Genomic DNA, 14,485 nt, shown 5'->3' with positions numbered 1-14,485 from the left:
ACTCAAGCTGAGGATCTTAAGTAATTCCCAGAGGCCCCAGACTCTCCCCGACGTGCTTGCGCTCTCTTGGGAAGTCTTTCGAGAACACAGAGGGAACTGGGGACTCTGGTGCAGCAAGAGAACAGACTGTATTAAGTTGCTGAGATGTGACAAACTCCCTATCCCTATTCATGCATTTATCAATTTTACAGTAGTTTGGGTTTAATTAGTGCCCACCTCCCACACCAGGCTGGGGTCTCCACCGAGGCAGGGAGGGGCTTGTATCCGGGGTGCCTGCAACAATGCTTGACACTTAGTAGGTGATCAATACCTATTCAATGGAAGACCAGAGCTCCTCAGGTCAGGACTGTGTTTCCCAACCTCCCGCCCCCCACAACTCTAAAGAGCAAGGCCAGGTGCCCCCTTGACTCCCAGTGGTAATGTGTTCCCTCGACCCCAGAGAGTGGTGGTACTGCGTTTCTCCTAGACACCAAAGGCCAGGGTGCCCTGTTACCCCCAACCCCAGAGGGGTTCCCACCTTTCAAAGGCAGGGCCATGGCATGCCTCAGACCTCAGAAGGGAGTATACTCTTTCCCACCTCACCTCTGGATTGTGCCTTCCCAAGAGATCCAGGGACGAGCATGGTGGGGGGGGGTGATGTCTCCTCCTTTGCCCCCTCCCCGCCATCCTCAGTTCCCCCACAGAAAGGATGTGATTCTACCAGATAGATCCCAAAGAACAAGGCCCCTATTTCCTACAACCCTCAAAGGAGGGTCGTGAGACGCCCCTCCCGCCCCCGCACTAGACCCCGAAGGACGGGTCGGTGGGCTTCCACAGACCTCAAACGGCAGGCCCCCGGTTCCCATATCCCCTGTTGCCCCGGACCCCGAGAGCGGAGGTGGGGCATCCCCAACTTCACACAGCTGCCCGGGCTCCAGATTGAAGCGCAGGGCGGCGCTTCTCGGAAACAGAAACCGGCGGGGCGGGGCCGGGGGCGGGGGTGGCGGTAAAGGAAGGAGGAAGCGCCGACAGGCAACGCAACTCCACCGCGCTGGGGCTCCGGGGGTATCCCACCATGGCTGCAGAAGTCTCCCGCGCGGAGTCCGCGTCCCCCGCCTGCTCCACGTCCTCCCTGCCCCTGGCTGCTCTCAACGTGCGAGTGCGGAGCCGCCTGTCGCTGTTCCTGAACGTGCGGACGCAGGTGGCGGCCGATTGGACCGCGCTGGCCGAGGAGATGGGCTTCGAGTACTTGGAGATCCGGCATCTGGAGATGCAAGCCGACCCCACCGGCAAGCTGCTGGACTACTGGCAGGGACGCCCTGGCGCCTCGGTGGGCCGCCTGCTTGAGCTGCTCACCAAGCTGGGCCGCGAGGACGTGTTGGTGGACCTGGGGCCCAGCATCGGTGAGGACACGCGCTTCCGGGCCTCATAACTAGGGCGATGAGGGAGCTGACCTTCACCAGCCTCAGCATCTAACCTCCCCTGGAGAGGCCCTCTTTTGATGCCTGGGGTGGGGTGGGGACGCTGGGGGCAGCCTGCAGAGGTGGTACCGCTGTGTGAGACCAATTCCCTCTTTCAGTGGGGTGATAGGAACTGGAGAAAAGGAGGTGAAGGCTGGAGAGAGGCAGAGAACATAGGGAAACATCTTAGGCAAAGGCTTTCATGTAGGGCCAGGAGTCAGAATCAGGGTCCTTTGTGGGGGAGTTAGGACTGCTTCGGGTAGAGCAACAGGGCAGGTGAGGGACTGAAAGCTGACAGTTATGGAAACCTCATGTCCCTGGGAAAATGCAGCCCTTCCTGCCCCTCGCTGACACATAATATGCATGCATAGGTGTAGGAACAGTGGCTCACAGATGACGCATCTTGCTTGGTTGGGGCCTCAGCCCTCACTGCACATAACCACTGGGTCTCCTGAGCCGTTCTTGCATGCCCAGTCCCTTGCTCCCATCAACCGTGGGTCCTGGAAGAAGCACACCTTGGGTTCTGTTCTCAGGAGTTCTAGGAAGGAGTGCCAGGACAAAGGGACAGAAAGACACAAACCTGACCATGATGACTTCCCAGATGACCAGAACAGCAATGACATCCCTTGGGGATGGTCAAAAGCCAGATGGGAATGCAACTTTTCAGAGATGTTGAACTGTGGATGGCACCAGAGTGCTGGAAAAGGCCTGGAGCACAACATAGTTAAGGGAGTGGGACAAGGGCTGGATCCTAACTGTAGGTAGAGGCATGGGACAAACTGAGGGAGCCTGCCACACCTTGTCTCTTCTCCACAGAGGAGGACTGCCAAAAGTATATTCTGAAACAGCAGCAGGAGGAGTCTGAGAAGCCCTTACAGGTGCCTGCTGTAGACAGCAGTGACCCACGGACACCAGAGCGGGGGGGCATCACCATGCTTGATGACCCCTTGGGTAAGGATCCAATATTGCTCCCCAGGTGTGACAGGTGGGTCATAAGATACTGTACTGTATTAAGAGCATAGATTTTGAAAGCAGGTGGGCTGTGGCCCCTTGGGCAAGTCACTTAATCTCTCTGATTGATCTCCCCATTTTCTCACCTAAGAGATGGTAATAATAATAATCCTACCCCTGAGTTGGTATGAGACTCATGAAATGATGTGTCTGTCTCGTGGTCAACCCAGGTCTTGGCCCGCAGAGGGGGGAGGGTGGGGGGAGAGACACTCATCTTCCCTCTCCTAAGAAGGGCACTTTCTCTTAGTGTCATCTCAGGATTGGTGTAGGGTTCAAGACCAGGGTCACCTAGGCTGGGGGTTCCTGCCTGGGCTCCTCCCCTGTAGAGCTTTGACATCACCCTTGTGCTCTGCACCCAGGGCAAATGCCCGAGCGTTTTGATGCCTTCATCTGCTACTGCCCCAGCGATATCCAGTTTGTTCAGGAGATGATCCGGCAGCTGGAACAGACAGACTATCGGCTGAAGTTGTGTGTGTCCGATCGTGATGTCCTGCCTGGCACCTGTGTCTGGTCCATTGCCAGTGAGCTCATTGAGAAGAGGTTGGCTAAGTGGCCAAGGGGCAAGTGGGTGGCTACATAAAGCCCTGCCCAAGAGATCCAGATGCTGGGATTCTTCTAGCCGGGCCCCGTCTAGCCTGGGCACAGTGGACTCCTGAGTCTGTCCCCGGGGGGTATGCTGAACTAGGTTGCCACAGTGGCTGCAGTCTGCCCACTATCCCCTAGGTGCCGCCGGATGGTGGTGGTTGTCTCTGATGATTATCTGCAAAGCAAGGAATGTGACTTCCAGACTAAGTTCGCGCTCAGCCTCTCTCCAGGTAAGCACTGCCTTTGCCACAGAGGAGTGGGTGGGCAGGGCCTCAGGAGGCCATTGGTCCCTCACCCAGGGCCCTGGATGCAGCACTGAGGAACTCCTATAGGTTTCTGCACACCTGAGTGTGCGTGCACACAAGTGCCCTCTGAGTGGGTGAATGTGTGCTGGCGTGCTTAGTTGGGGGAAGGGCTGTTGTTAACCCCTGGGCGGAGGACTGATCCCCCCCACTTGGGGGTGAGGACCTGGTGCCAGCTCGGAACTCCTTGGCTTGCAGGTGCCCATCAGAAGCGATTGATCCCCATCAAGTACAAGGCAATGAAGAAAGAGTTCCCCAGCATCTTGCGGTTCATCACTGTCTGTGACTACACCAACCCCTGCACCAAGTCCTGGTTCTGGACTCGCCTCGCCAAGGCCCTGTCCCTGCCCTGAAGACTGCTGTGGGCCCCTGGGTGTGTGTGCATCTCTCTGTCTGCCCGTACGTGTACTTCTGCCCCTGCTTCCTCCTGCAGTTGTAGGGGTAATCTGTGCTCCACTTGCCTCTCAATTCCTGGACATGCTGACTCCACAGACACATCTGTAGCCACCACACATAGCTGTGGACGTTGCATCTCATGTCCTGCACGGAACCAGTGGCTGGAAGTGGCACGTCCGCGGGCTGGGTTATCAACCAAGACAGTGAAATCCAGAGCCAGCTGGCACTAAGAGGACCAGCGGAACCAGCCCTGACCTGTCCACACATCTTAGGCCTCAGTTTCTCCACCTGAGAACTAAGTAGGGTGGGGAGAACTGGCAGTAGCTGTGTTTGAATCACTATCGAGGGGGCTTAACCTTGGACAGAGGTGGGACACACATATTCCTTTTCTCTTTTTTTTCCCTCTTCATTGAAACCTAACTCTGGAAAGAACCCAATATGCCAGCACTCGTGGCTTCAGTGAAGCACAGAGCAAGAAAGAGAGCCGCTTGAACTCGCAGAGCGAGTAAGCTGCAGACTTCCCTCCCAGGGGATTTGTATGCTAGTTATCTTCAAGCTCTCCCTGGGGGAGAAAATGGCATGGTCTCAGGTCTCTGTCCCAGGGCAGACCCCAGGACCCTAAATCTAATGGAAAAATGTGTCTTTGCTGCTCCACACCCAGCCAGGGCTAGGGCAAGGTACCTTTCCTCAGGGTCTTGGGACTGGAGGCCCCTCTCTTAATGATCTTGATGAAGCACTTAGCTAACTGTGCACTTATCCTCACTTTGATCTTGGGGATTATTTTTAAACAGTTTGAAAAAAAGTATCTTTCATACCTGTTTTGTATGCACTGTGAGAATTTCAGAGAGCTGAGATATGCCTATGTTTGTCCTTTCTCTTCTGTATCCTGGGTTTATAATAAAGAGTTCTATACTTTTGGAATAGCAGGTGTCACTTGTGTCTGGGAGTTGGGAGGCAGTAACCTGGGATAAAGCTCTCCTGGTAAGAGAAATTGGCCCATTGGGTAGGCTCCAGTGGGCTTGGGAGGGGCTTTCCTGAAGGCTGGGCCTCCTCCTCACAGGTCCCAGGCCTCACCAGGGCTGCGGGCAGAACCAGGAATAGGGACCTCAGTTCCAGACTCTAGGGAGACTGCTCCCCTCCACCAAGCTTGGTCTTCCCTGGATTGTGTCACGTTTCTGGGTCCTCGCTTGGCCCTTCTAGGCTCCAAGGAAAGTCTGGAGAACTTACAGCCCACAGAACTCAGTTGTCAATAATGGTCATCCTTAAGCATATCTGTGTTAATCCTGAAGTTTTGATCTATTTTTACTTTTATTTATTTAATTTTAAGATTTTTTTTTTTTTTTTTTTTTTTGAGGGGAGCCTGGGTGGCTGAGTCGGTTAAGCGTCTGCCTTCGGCTTGGGTCATGATCCCAGGGTCCTGGGATGGAGTCCTGCATGGGGCTCCCGGCTCAGCGGGGAGCCTGCTTCTCCCTCTCCCTCTGCCCCTCCCCCTGCTTGTGCTCAATCTGTCAAATGAATAAATAAAATCTTTAAAATATATATATATATATATTTTTTTTTTGAGAGAGAGAGAGCGAGCATACATGTGTGGTGGGAGGGCAGAGGGAGAGGGTGAGAGAGAATCTCAAGGAGACTCCATGTCCAGCACGGAGCCCGACATGGGACTGAATCTTACAACCCTGAGATCATGACCTGAGCCAAAATCAAGAGTCGGACACTTAACCGACTGAGCCACCAGCCACCCCTAAAGATTTTATTTTTAAGTAATCTATACATCCAATGTGGGGCTTGAACTCACAACCCTGACCGAGATCAAGAGTTGCATTCTCTACTGACTGAGCCAGTCAGGTGCCCTGGTTTTGATCTGTTTTCAAATAGAATGTCACTTTTTTTACTGTTCACTCAAGGAAATTTGGAAAATATATTATTTTTAAAAATCAGTGATAATTCTAATCCAAGAGATAACTCTAGTGATCTTTTAGAGTGCCCAGACATTATCAGTGACCATAGGTCTTCACTCAGTGGTCTTTCTGTTACCGTGTCCTGGCTCCTGAGCCTCCTGGATACTGGAGGCTCCCCAGCCTTGCCCCTGTGCCCTCAGGGACTCCTAGAAAGGCCCCGTGTATTCAGGGCAGCCCTGAGATAAGACTTCCCTCTCCAGTGTCCGCTGGGGAGCAGAGCCTCAGTGTGGTCCTGGAAGAGCCCCCCAGGATCCACCCTGCCATCTATGGCTGGGGGGAACAGTCTTTGAGTTGGCTCCTGGTCATGGGGTTGGGGGAGGGGGTCCTCCGGGTAACACCAGTAGAGTCATGGGAAACACTTCCATTCTTTCAGGCCAGGCTGGTGACCTGAATGTGCTCACTTCACTCCCATCTGATCCTCACACCTCTCCCACATTCCTTCCACCAATGCCCACTTCCCCACGGGCAGGTTCCCAGATACCAAGAAAGCTTCCTCTTCTCATTTTGGGTGTAGTCTTCTAGGAACCTTTGATTGAGAAACCCTCATTTTTCAATACGGGAAATTCACTGCTGAAATTATCAAAGGCAAAAGCAGAAAATTTTGGAGGGCAGCAGCAAAGTTAAAATACAAAACTGTAAGTCTACATGGCTGTGAACCCGAATTCTGCCACAAGTTAATGACAGGGGGAAAACAACAGGGAGAGGGATTTCCTCCAGATTAGACAATAAAACATATATAATATAGGGTGACTATGTTGGATCCTTGTTCAAACAGATCAATTGTAAAAAGACATTCTTGGGTCACATAACTGATAGAGGTTAGTATCGAGAACTCTTGCAACTCAACAAAAAAGAAATATAACACAACTTAAAAATGGGCAAGGGACTTGAACATTTTTCTGAAGGAAATATACAAATGACTAGTAAATAGAGGAAAAGATGTTCAACATCACAAATCATTACAAAAATGCAAATTAAAACCACAACAAGGGGCACCTGGGTGGCTCAGTAGGTTAAGCAGCTGCTCTTGATTTTGGCTCGGGTCATGACCTCAGGGTCGTGAGACTGAGCCCCACGTTGGGTTCTGCACTGGGCATGGAGCCTGCTTAAGATTCTCTCTCCCCCTTTCCTTCTGCCCCTCCCCCCATTCTCTCTCTTTCTCTCTCAAACACACACACACAAGATACCATATCACACCCATTAGGATGCCTACCATCACTAAAACAATGACAGAAAATAACAAGTGTTGGCAAGGACATGGAAAAATTGGAGCCCTGTGCACTGCTGGTGGGAATGTAACATGGTGCGGTTGCTGTGGAAAATGGTTCTCAAAAAATTAAACACAGAAATACCGTATGATCCAGCAATTCCACTTCTGAATATATAACCAAAAGAACTGAAAGCAAGGTCTTGAAGAGAAAGTTGTATATTCATATTCATAGCAATGTTATTCCCAACAACCAAATTCTATAAGCAATCCTAATACCCCTTAACAGATGCATGGATAAGCAGAATGTAGTACACACATACAATGGAATACTATTCATCCTTAAAAAGGAATGAAATTCTAACACATGCTGCAATATGAATGAACCTTGAGGACATTACACTAAGTGAAATAAGCTAGTTGCAAAAAAGACACATACTGTATAATTCCATTTATATGAGGTATCTAAAATAGCCCAATTTGGGGCACCTGGGTGGCTCAGTCGTTGAGCATCTGCCTTTGGCTCAGGTCATGGTCCCCGTGTCCTGGGATCGTGCCCCGCGTCGGGCTCCCTGCTCAGCGGGAAGCCTGCTTCTCCCTCTCCCCCTGCTTGTGTTCCCTCTCTCGCTGTCCCTCTCTCTCTCTGTCAAATAACTAAATAAAATCTTTAAAATAAAATAAATAAAGCAGCCAAATTTATAGAGAGAAAATAGAATGGTGGTTTCCAGAGCATGAGGGGAGGAGAGAATGGAGAGTCATTGTTTAATGGGTACAAGGTTTCAGTTTTGCCCAAGGAAATATGTTCTGGAGATTGGCAGTATGACAATGTGAATGTACTTAACACTACTGAACTATATACTTTAAAAATAGTTAAGACGGTATGCTTTATGTCATGTGTATTTTACCTCTTAAAAAAAGACATTCTTGGGACAATGGGGGAAATTCGGGTATTAGATGATGCCAAAGAATGATCACTATTTTATTAAGATGTGATAATAGCATTGTGGTTACACAAGAAAATGTCCAAATTTGTTAAAGAGTCCAAATCTGAAGTATATTGGTATGAAATAAAAGATATCTGGGATTTGTTTTTATTTTATTTTTTTAAAGATTTTATTTATTTGAGTGAGAAAGCGAGCAAGCATGAGTGGGGGGATGGGCAGAGGCAGAGGCAGAAGCAGACTCCCCGCTGAGCAGGGAGCCCGATGCGGGACTTGATTTCAGGACCCTGAGATCATGACCTGAGCCGAAGGCAGACGCTGAACCAACTGAGCCACTCAGGTGCCCCAGGAATTTGTTTTGAATACTTAAGTAAATTGAGAAAAAAATAATAAAGGATATATGAAGCAAATGTGACTATACAATAGTTATTAAATTCGTTCATTTTTTCTATCCTTTTTTTTTTTTTTTTTTTTTGAGAGACACAGCGAGAGGGAACACAAGCAGGGAGAGTGGCAGAGGGGGAAGCAGGCTTCGCGCGGAGCAGGGAGCCCAATGTGGGGCTCGATCCCAGGACCCCGGGATCATGACCTGAGCTGAAGGCAGATGCTTAACAACTGAGCCACCCAGGTGCCACCCATTTTTTCTATTCTTGTGTCTAAAATTTTTGATAATTAAAAAATGTGTTACATTTATTTTATTTTTTTTAAATAATTTTTTTTAAAGATTTTATTTATTTATTTGAGAGAGAGAGAGCACGAGAGGGAAGAGGGTCAGAGGGAGAAGCAGACTCCTTGCTGAACAGGGAGCCCGATGTGGGACTCGATCCCGGGACTCCAGGATCATGACCTGAGCCGAAGGCAGTCGCTTAACCAACTGAGCCACCCAGGCACTCAAAAATGTGTTACATTTAAAAGTACAAGTGTTGTTGCTACTTCACTTGGACAGATGTCTCTCTTGCTGCATCTCCTTAAGCTAGGGTATTTTAAAATCGTTAATTAGGAATGACTGAAACAAATAATCATCTTATCTGGTTGGGGAAGTGAAGGGGAAATTTGATAATATATTTTCAGACGTGAAAATCTCATCTCTAACACTTGGTTCTGTAAAAATGACTCATTAATTTTGAGGCTTATAAATAGTATATCAAAAATATTTTAACTCAAAACATTTTTATCTTCAAAGGGACTTCCATGAATGCCATGGCATTTGAGTCAGAAGGACCAGACCCACTGATCTTGGACAAAGGGAGAAGGGCCATGGTTCCCTTTCAGCCACGCTGAAAGCCTTGCTTCGTGGCAAAGGGGGACCATGACTCTTCAGCCAAGCCAGGAAGACATGGATACAGTGCCTTCCCTCAACAATGCAGGAGCAGCCTCTTGGCGGGCCTCTGGCTGACGGAGAATTCTGAGTCGTGGGGCTGAGAAGTGGCAAGTGGTGGAAAACTGGAGTATGCCTGTTCAAACCAGTCTGGAATGATTTCAAATTCTAGAAGGTGAACTCAGAATCACAGAGCAGAACACATTGGGCCATTGTAATGGTAGGCGGGTGGATGAGGAGGGAGTTCACCATCAGTTCAGGGGAACTTTGTCCTTGCTGGCTGCTGTATGCTAGATCATGCAGAATAAATGGTCTAAAAGGCCCTGGGAATTCTGGTCCTGAGGAAATATGGAGTAAACGCACATCTCCCTATTCCCTCTGTTTAGTTAAAACAAACAAACAAACAACCCTGGACTTCATATATAATAAAATAAAAAGGAGACTCTGAAAGGTGGAGAGAAGAAGACAGACTGGCTAGGGACCTGGGGCCCCACAGAATGACATGGTGGTGATTCCCAGGGTTTTCTTTTTGCCTTATATAGCTCAGACTGAGTACTGGAGAAGCCAGCAACCCAGAAACTAATTGGTACAGACCAAAAGGAAAAAAAAAAAAAAGGAGGGGGGAAGAAAAAGAAAAAAGGGCTTGCTCTCTCTAACCAAAGGACTAGCAAGGGGCAGCATAGAAAGAAAACTTTTCGGGGCACCTGGGTGGCTCAGTTGGTTAAGCGTCTGCCTTTGGCTCAGGTCATGATCCCAGGGTCCTAGGATGGAGTCCCACGTCGGGCTCCTTGCTCAATGGGGAGCCTGCTACTCTCCACTGCTCATGTTCTCTCTCTCTCTCAAATAAATCTTAAAAAAAGAAAGAAAAGTTTTAGATAATAACCACCCTACTCCAGCCACAAAAACTATAGAATAAACTGCAATACCACCTAGCCAAATGGGGACCTGAGACTTCTACTCCTACCTGCCAGGTGGTGTCAGAAGAGGTCTAGTGGAGAGTCAGGATTCTCACCACTGGCCCAGCAATGTGCTCCTCCCCCATGTCTGTGGGGGCCACAGGGGAGCAGTACTGATGCCTCCCCCCCCCCCCCCCCCCCCCCCCCCCCCAGCCAGCGTGATATCAGCAGAGGCTCAGTGGGCAATCTGGATTCCCACTCTGGCCCAGCAGTAACGAGGTACCCCCCATCCCCACTTCCCAGGATGTCAACAGAGGCTGAGTAGGGAACCTGAACTCAGACAGCACTGAGAAGGCCTTCTAAAACAGCAGGTTTAAATAAGATCCAGAGTCTCGTAGTCCTCAAAATTTCCAGGGCTGAAAATCACTCTTCACACCAAGAACCAGGCAAATCTTGAGCAGGAAAAGACAATCCCACCGATGCTAACACCAAGGTGACACAGATGTTGAAATTACCTGACAAGGATTTTAAAGCAGGCAGTGTAAAATTTCAGGGAGCAATTATAAAGGCACCTCATTCGCTATTTGCTTTTTATTAACAAGTACAATAATGATTCCAAAACAACACCACAAGGGGCCGCTGGGTGGCTCAGTCAGTTGAGTGTCCAATTCTTGATTTAGGTTCGGGGTTGTGGTCTCGTGAGAGCAAGCCGTGAGAGCAAGCCCCCCCTGTCGGGCTCTGTGCTGAGCATGGAGCCTACTTAAGATTCTCTCTCTTCCCCCACTCCTTTCTCCCCCACAACTTGCATGCACTTACATGCATGCACACTCTCTCTAAAAACAACAACAACAACAACAACAACAACAACAACAACAACACAAGAACAACAACCTTAAAGTTGGAACAGCAATGAGTCAAATTGCTGCTGGAGTTCCTGAATGTGCCCGGGGTCCACGCCCTCATTGCGAGGCAGGACGTAGGCACATGACTGTGCATTTAGGTATATATATGACCAAGAAAAGTCAGAGAGAGGGAAACCACTGGAGAACAGAAAGAATTAAGAGCTTTCCATCAGGCAATCCCAAAGCACTCTGCCCTTTTCTTCTTCTTTGCCTCTGTATCCTCTGTGGTTCCTGTTCCAGCCGAACCTGTAACAATCTCAAATCGCTCCTTCCTCTTTTTCAGCTTCTCATCATCTTCAGACCTTCTGGAGATTGAGGAGACGTTCAAACCAAATCTTTGAGCTCGTTCCTTTAGTTTATCCAGGTTAAGCATAGGTTTGGCATCAGATGACGGGCCTTTTGATGGAACTGAAGAAATCCCAAATCTCATTGCCCAGGCAGCAGTCTTACTCTCCAAGCTCACAGGTACATTGAATCGTTCAGCATTCCTGCATTTCCCTCAGTCTGTGGTATCTCCAATGTCACTTTTACCACTCTCTTCTCTGCTGCCACATCAATAGATGCTGCCACATCTCAGAGGGTTCTTCCTCTTTGACAGACAGTTCTATGGGCTTTGGTTCTTCTTCTTCTGTTTCATCTCCCAGTACATTTTCTTCATTTGCCTCCTCTTCAGCATGCTTTCAAGATATGCCTGGAGCTGGGGCGCCTGGGTGGCTGAGTTGGTTAAGCAACTGCCTTCAGCTTGGGTCATGATCCTAGGGTCCTGGGATCGAGGCCCGCTTCGGGGTTCCTGCTTGGTGGGGAGGCTGCTTCTCCCTCTCCCTCTGTCTGCTGCTCCCCCTTCACATTCTCTCTCTGTCAAATAAATAAATAAAATCTTAAAAAAAAAAAAGGTATGCCTGGAGCCTGTTGATAAGATCTTGTTGTATTCCGCTAGTCTCCAAACCCCAAGCAAGACGTTCCTGCTTTAGTTCAGCAAGCTTCAGCTTATGGAGGGAGCTCCACTGTCTGCCGCCATCTTGTGACCCCTCTAAGTCCACTCACAAACGCACTTCGAACAAAAAAATAGTCTTGGAAAAGAGATAAAAGAAATGAAGGACTAAACTGAAAATCTAGAGCTGAAAAAAAGTGGGGGAAAAAAAACCTTCACTGAATGAGTTCTAAGGTAAAATGGAGAGGACAAAGGAAAGAATCAATGAACTTGAAGCCAGAATAATAGAAATCACCCAATCTGAGCAGAGAGAGAATAGACTGAAAAAAAAAAATTAACAGTATCTCAGGAATTTGTGGGACTTCAATAAAACATGTAATATTTGTGTCACTCTGATGTGGAAATGGTGGGATTTGGAGTTGATGGTCCAGAAAGAATTCTTGAGATGTCTTCAGTGCAGTGGTTTTGTTAAAGCACTAAAGGGACAGGACCCGTGGGGGGTGGGGGAAGAGGTGCACTGGGGTTGTGAGGAATTATACTTTGGAGTTGGGAGAAGTAAAGACAAAGGACGTTTCCAAAAGGATTTTCATATTTAAAGAAGACTGGATCTTGGAGGTCAGGTTGATATTATGATAAGGTTGCCTTTTGCCTATAGCATGTTATCATTGAGGCAACTAAGCTCCTTGAAGAAGGTCACTCTGCCTGTCCCAAGTACTTGTCAATGGTCTGTAAGTCATAAAATTTAATTTTATGTACACTTCCTTTGCCTTTGTTCTCCACATCTACTGGAATCCCAAAAGTAGAGGAGAAAGAAGGTGGGGCTTTGAACGTATTCAAAAAAAATATGGCTGAATATTTTCCAAATATGACAAAAGACCTATACCTCCAGATTCAAGACACTGATCAAATCCCAAACAAGATAACCCCCCCCAAAAATCCATGCCAAGATACATCATAGTCAAATTTCTGAAAACTAGGGCGCTTGAGCGGCTCAGTCGGTTAAGCGACTGCCTTTGGCTCAGATCATGATCCTGGAGTCCCAGGATCGAGTCCCGCATCGGGCTCCCTGCTCAGCAGGGAGTCTGCTTCTCCCTCTGACCCTCTTCCCTCTCGTGCTCTCTATCTCTCATTCTCTCTCTCTCAAATGAACAAATAAAATCTTTAAAAAAAAATTTCTGAAAACTAAAGACAAAGAAAAAATCTTGAAAGCAGCCAGGGAGAAATGACACCTTCCCTATAATGGAAAAACAATTTGAATGACATCCAATTTCTCATTGGAAGCTTTAGAGATCAGAAAAAGTGGCACAGTATTTCCTTTCCTTTCCTTTTCTTTTTGGCACAACATTTCCAAGCGCTGAAAGAAAAGAATCAACTCAGAATCCTATATCCAGTGAGAATTGGGAATGAAGAGGACATGGACATTCTCAGACGAAGAAAAACAATGAGAATTTGTCAACAGCAGACCTACCATTAAAGAGTAGCTACAGGAAGTTTTTGAAAGAGAAATTAAATGATTAAAAAAAAAAAGAACCTTGGAACATCAAGGAGGAAGAACTAAAGTGTAAAAAAGTCTAAAAAAAAAGTTAATACGCTTTCCTTATTTGAGTTTTCTAAATGACATCTGATGGTTTAAGCAAAGGATTAGTGGTTGTGTACAAGATAAATTAGGGAAGTTGGTAAGTATAGTTATAATTTCTCCTTCAAGCAACTGCACAATAAAAAGGAGAAATGAAGTGATGGCTGGCCAGGAGGAGGGATTCTGTGGTCCCTATGATTTCCTCTTTCCTCAAAAGATCAAAGCCCATCAGGCCCAGTCTAGTTTCCCCTCCCAGGCTAGTGTCCCCTGTCCCACATACTCACTCATGCATTATCTGATGTGATTCTCAATTTATGTAAAGGAAATATTTAAGACTGTTATAAATAGGGGCAGTTTGTAAAGGGACTTAAAGGGTAGAAACTTTTGACACCTCTTTAACACTGGTAATGTCAACACAAGTAGAACTGAGATAAAGTATATACATATAATATTATACTGAGTACCTACTAAATATCTATACAAAGAAATACTCTCCAAACACTGTCAATAAATCAAAATAAAATTCTACTCAAAATAACCAAAATTATATGAGTGCCTGGGTGGCTCAGTGGGTTAAGCGTCTGCCTTCGGCCCAGGGTCCTGGGATCGAGCCCCTCATCAGGCTCCCTGCTCGGTGGGGAGCCTGCTTCTCCTTCTCCCTTTGCCTGCTGCTCCCCCTGCTTGTGCTCTCTCTCTGTCACATAAATCTTTCCAAAAAACGACCAAAATTATAGAAATGGAGAATAGTCAGGTGTTAGGGCTGCTGGAGGTGGGGAAATGGAGTGGGTAGTCTATAAAGAGGTAGCCAACAGAGATCTTGAAGAGCTCTGTATCCTGACTGTAGTGGTGGTTATACAGATCTCTACATGTGATAGAGGCAAAGAACTGTACACACACACTGTACCAGTGTCAAGTTCCTGGTTTGATATTGTATCACAGTTACTTAAGATGTATCCATTGGGGGAAATTGTATGAGAGGTTCAGAAACTACTCTGTACTATTACTGCAGCTTCCTGTGAA

General features: G+C 47.7%; 1 protein-coding gene, 1 long non-coding RNA gene and 1 pseudogene across 5 annotated transcripts; 2 read left to right on the top strand and 1 right to left on the bottom strand.

Annotated features, from left to right (window-relative positions):
* The first annotated feature begins 979 nt into the window (after positions 1–979).
* On the top strand, positions 980–4,654 carry MYD88 (MYD88 innate immune signal transduction adaptor). Of its 4 annotated transcripts, none has more exons than XM_025884384.2 (5): positions 981–1,382; positions 2,256–2,390; positions 2,810–2,971; positions 3,174–3,265; positions 3,536–4,654. In XM_025884384.2, the coding sequence occupies exons 1-5, from the start codon at positions 1,055–1,057 to the stop codon at positions 3,554–3,556; spliced, it is 738 nt and encodes a 245-aa protein (XP_025740169.1). In that variant the 5' UTR covers positions 981–1,054; the 3' UTR covers positions 3,557–4,654. The 4 variants fall into 4 exon arrangements, with proteins under 4 accessions (XP_073758145.1, XP_025740169.1, XP_073758147.1 ...); XM_073902046.1 differs by having other exon boundaries at positions 2,810–2,999; positions 3,223–3,265; XM_025884375.2 differs by having other exon boundaries at positions 982–1,382; positions 2,810–2,990.
* A 3,675-nt stretch (positions 4,655–8,329) lies between these two features.
* On the top strand, positions 8,330–9,482 carry LOC112823319 (uncharacterized). The gene is made up of 2 exons (XR_003207999.2): positions 8,330–8,470; positions 9,026–9,482. It is a non-coding gene; the product is annotated as an uncharacterized lncRNA (long non-coding RNA).
* Positions 9,483–10,936: 1,454 nt separating this feature from the next.
* Positions 10,937–14,485, bottom strand: part of LOC112820334 (SAP domain-containing ribonucleoprotein-like) — a 6,646-nt pseudogene continuing 3,097 nt past the window's right edge.

Source organism: Callorhinus ursinus, unplaced genomic scaffold (assembly GCF_003265705.2).
Source record: "Callorhinus ursinus isolate GAN/ISIS: 27379988/994484 unplaced genomic scaffold, GSC_fseal_2.0 scaffold1, whole genome shotgun sequence".
In the NCBI taxonomy this organism is placed as follows: Eukaryota; Metazoa; Chordata; class Mammalia; order Carnivora; family Otariidae; genus Callorhinus; species Callorhinus ursinus.
This window is presented reverse-complemented; position numbering and strand designations above follow the sequence as displayed.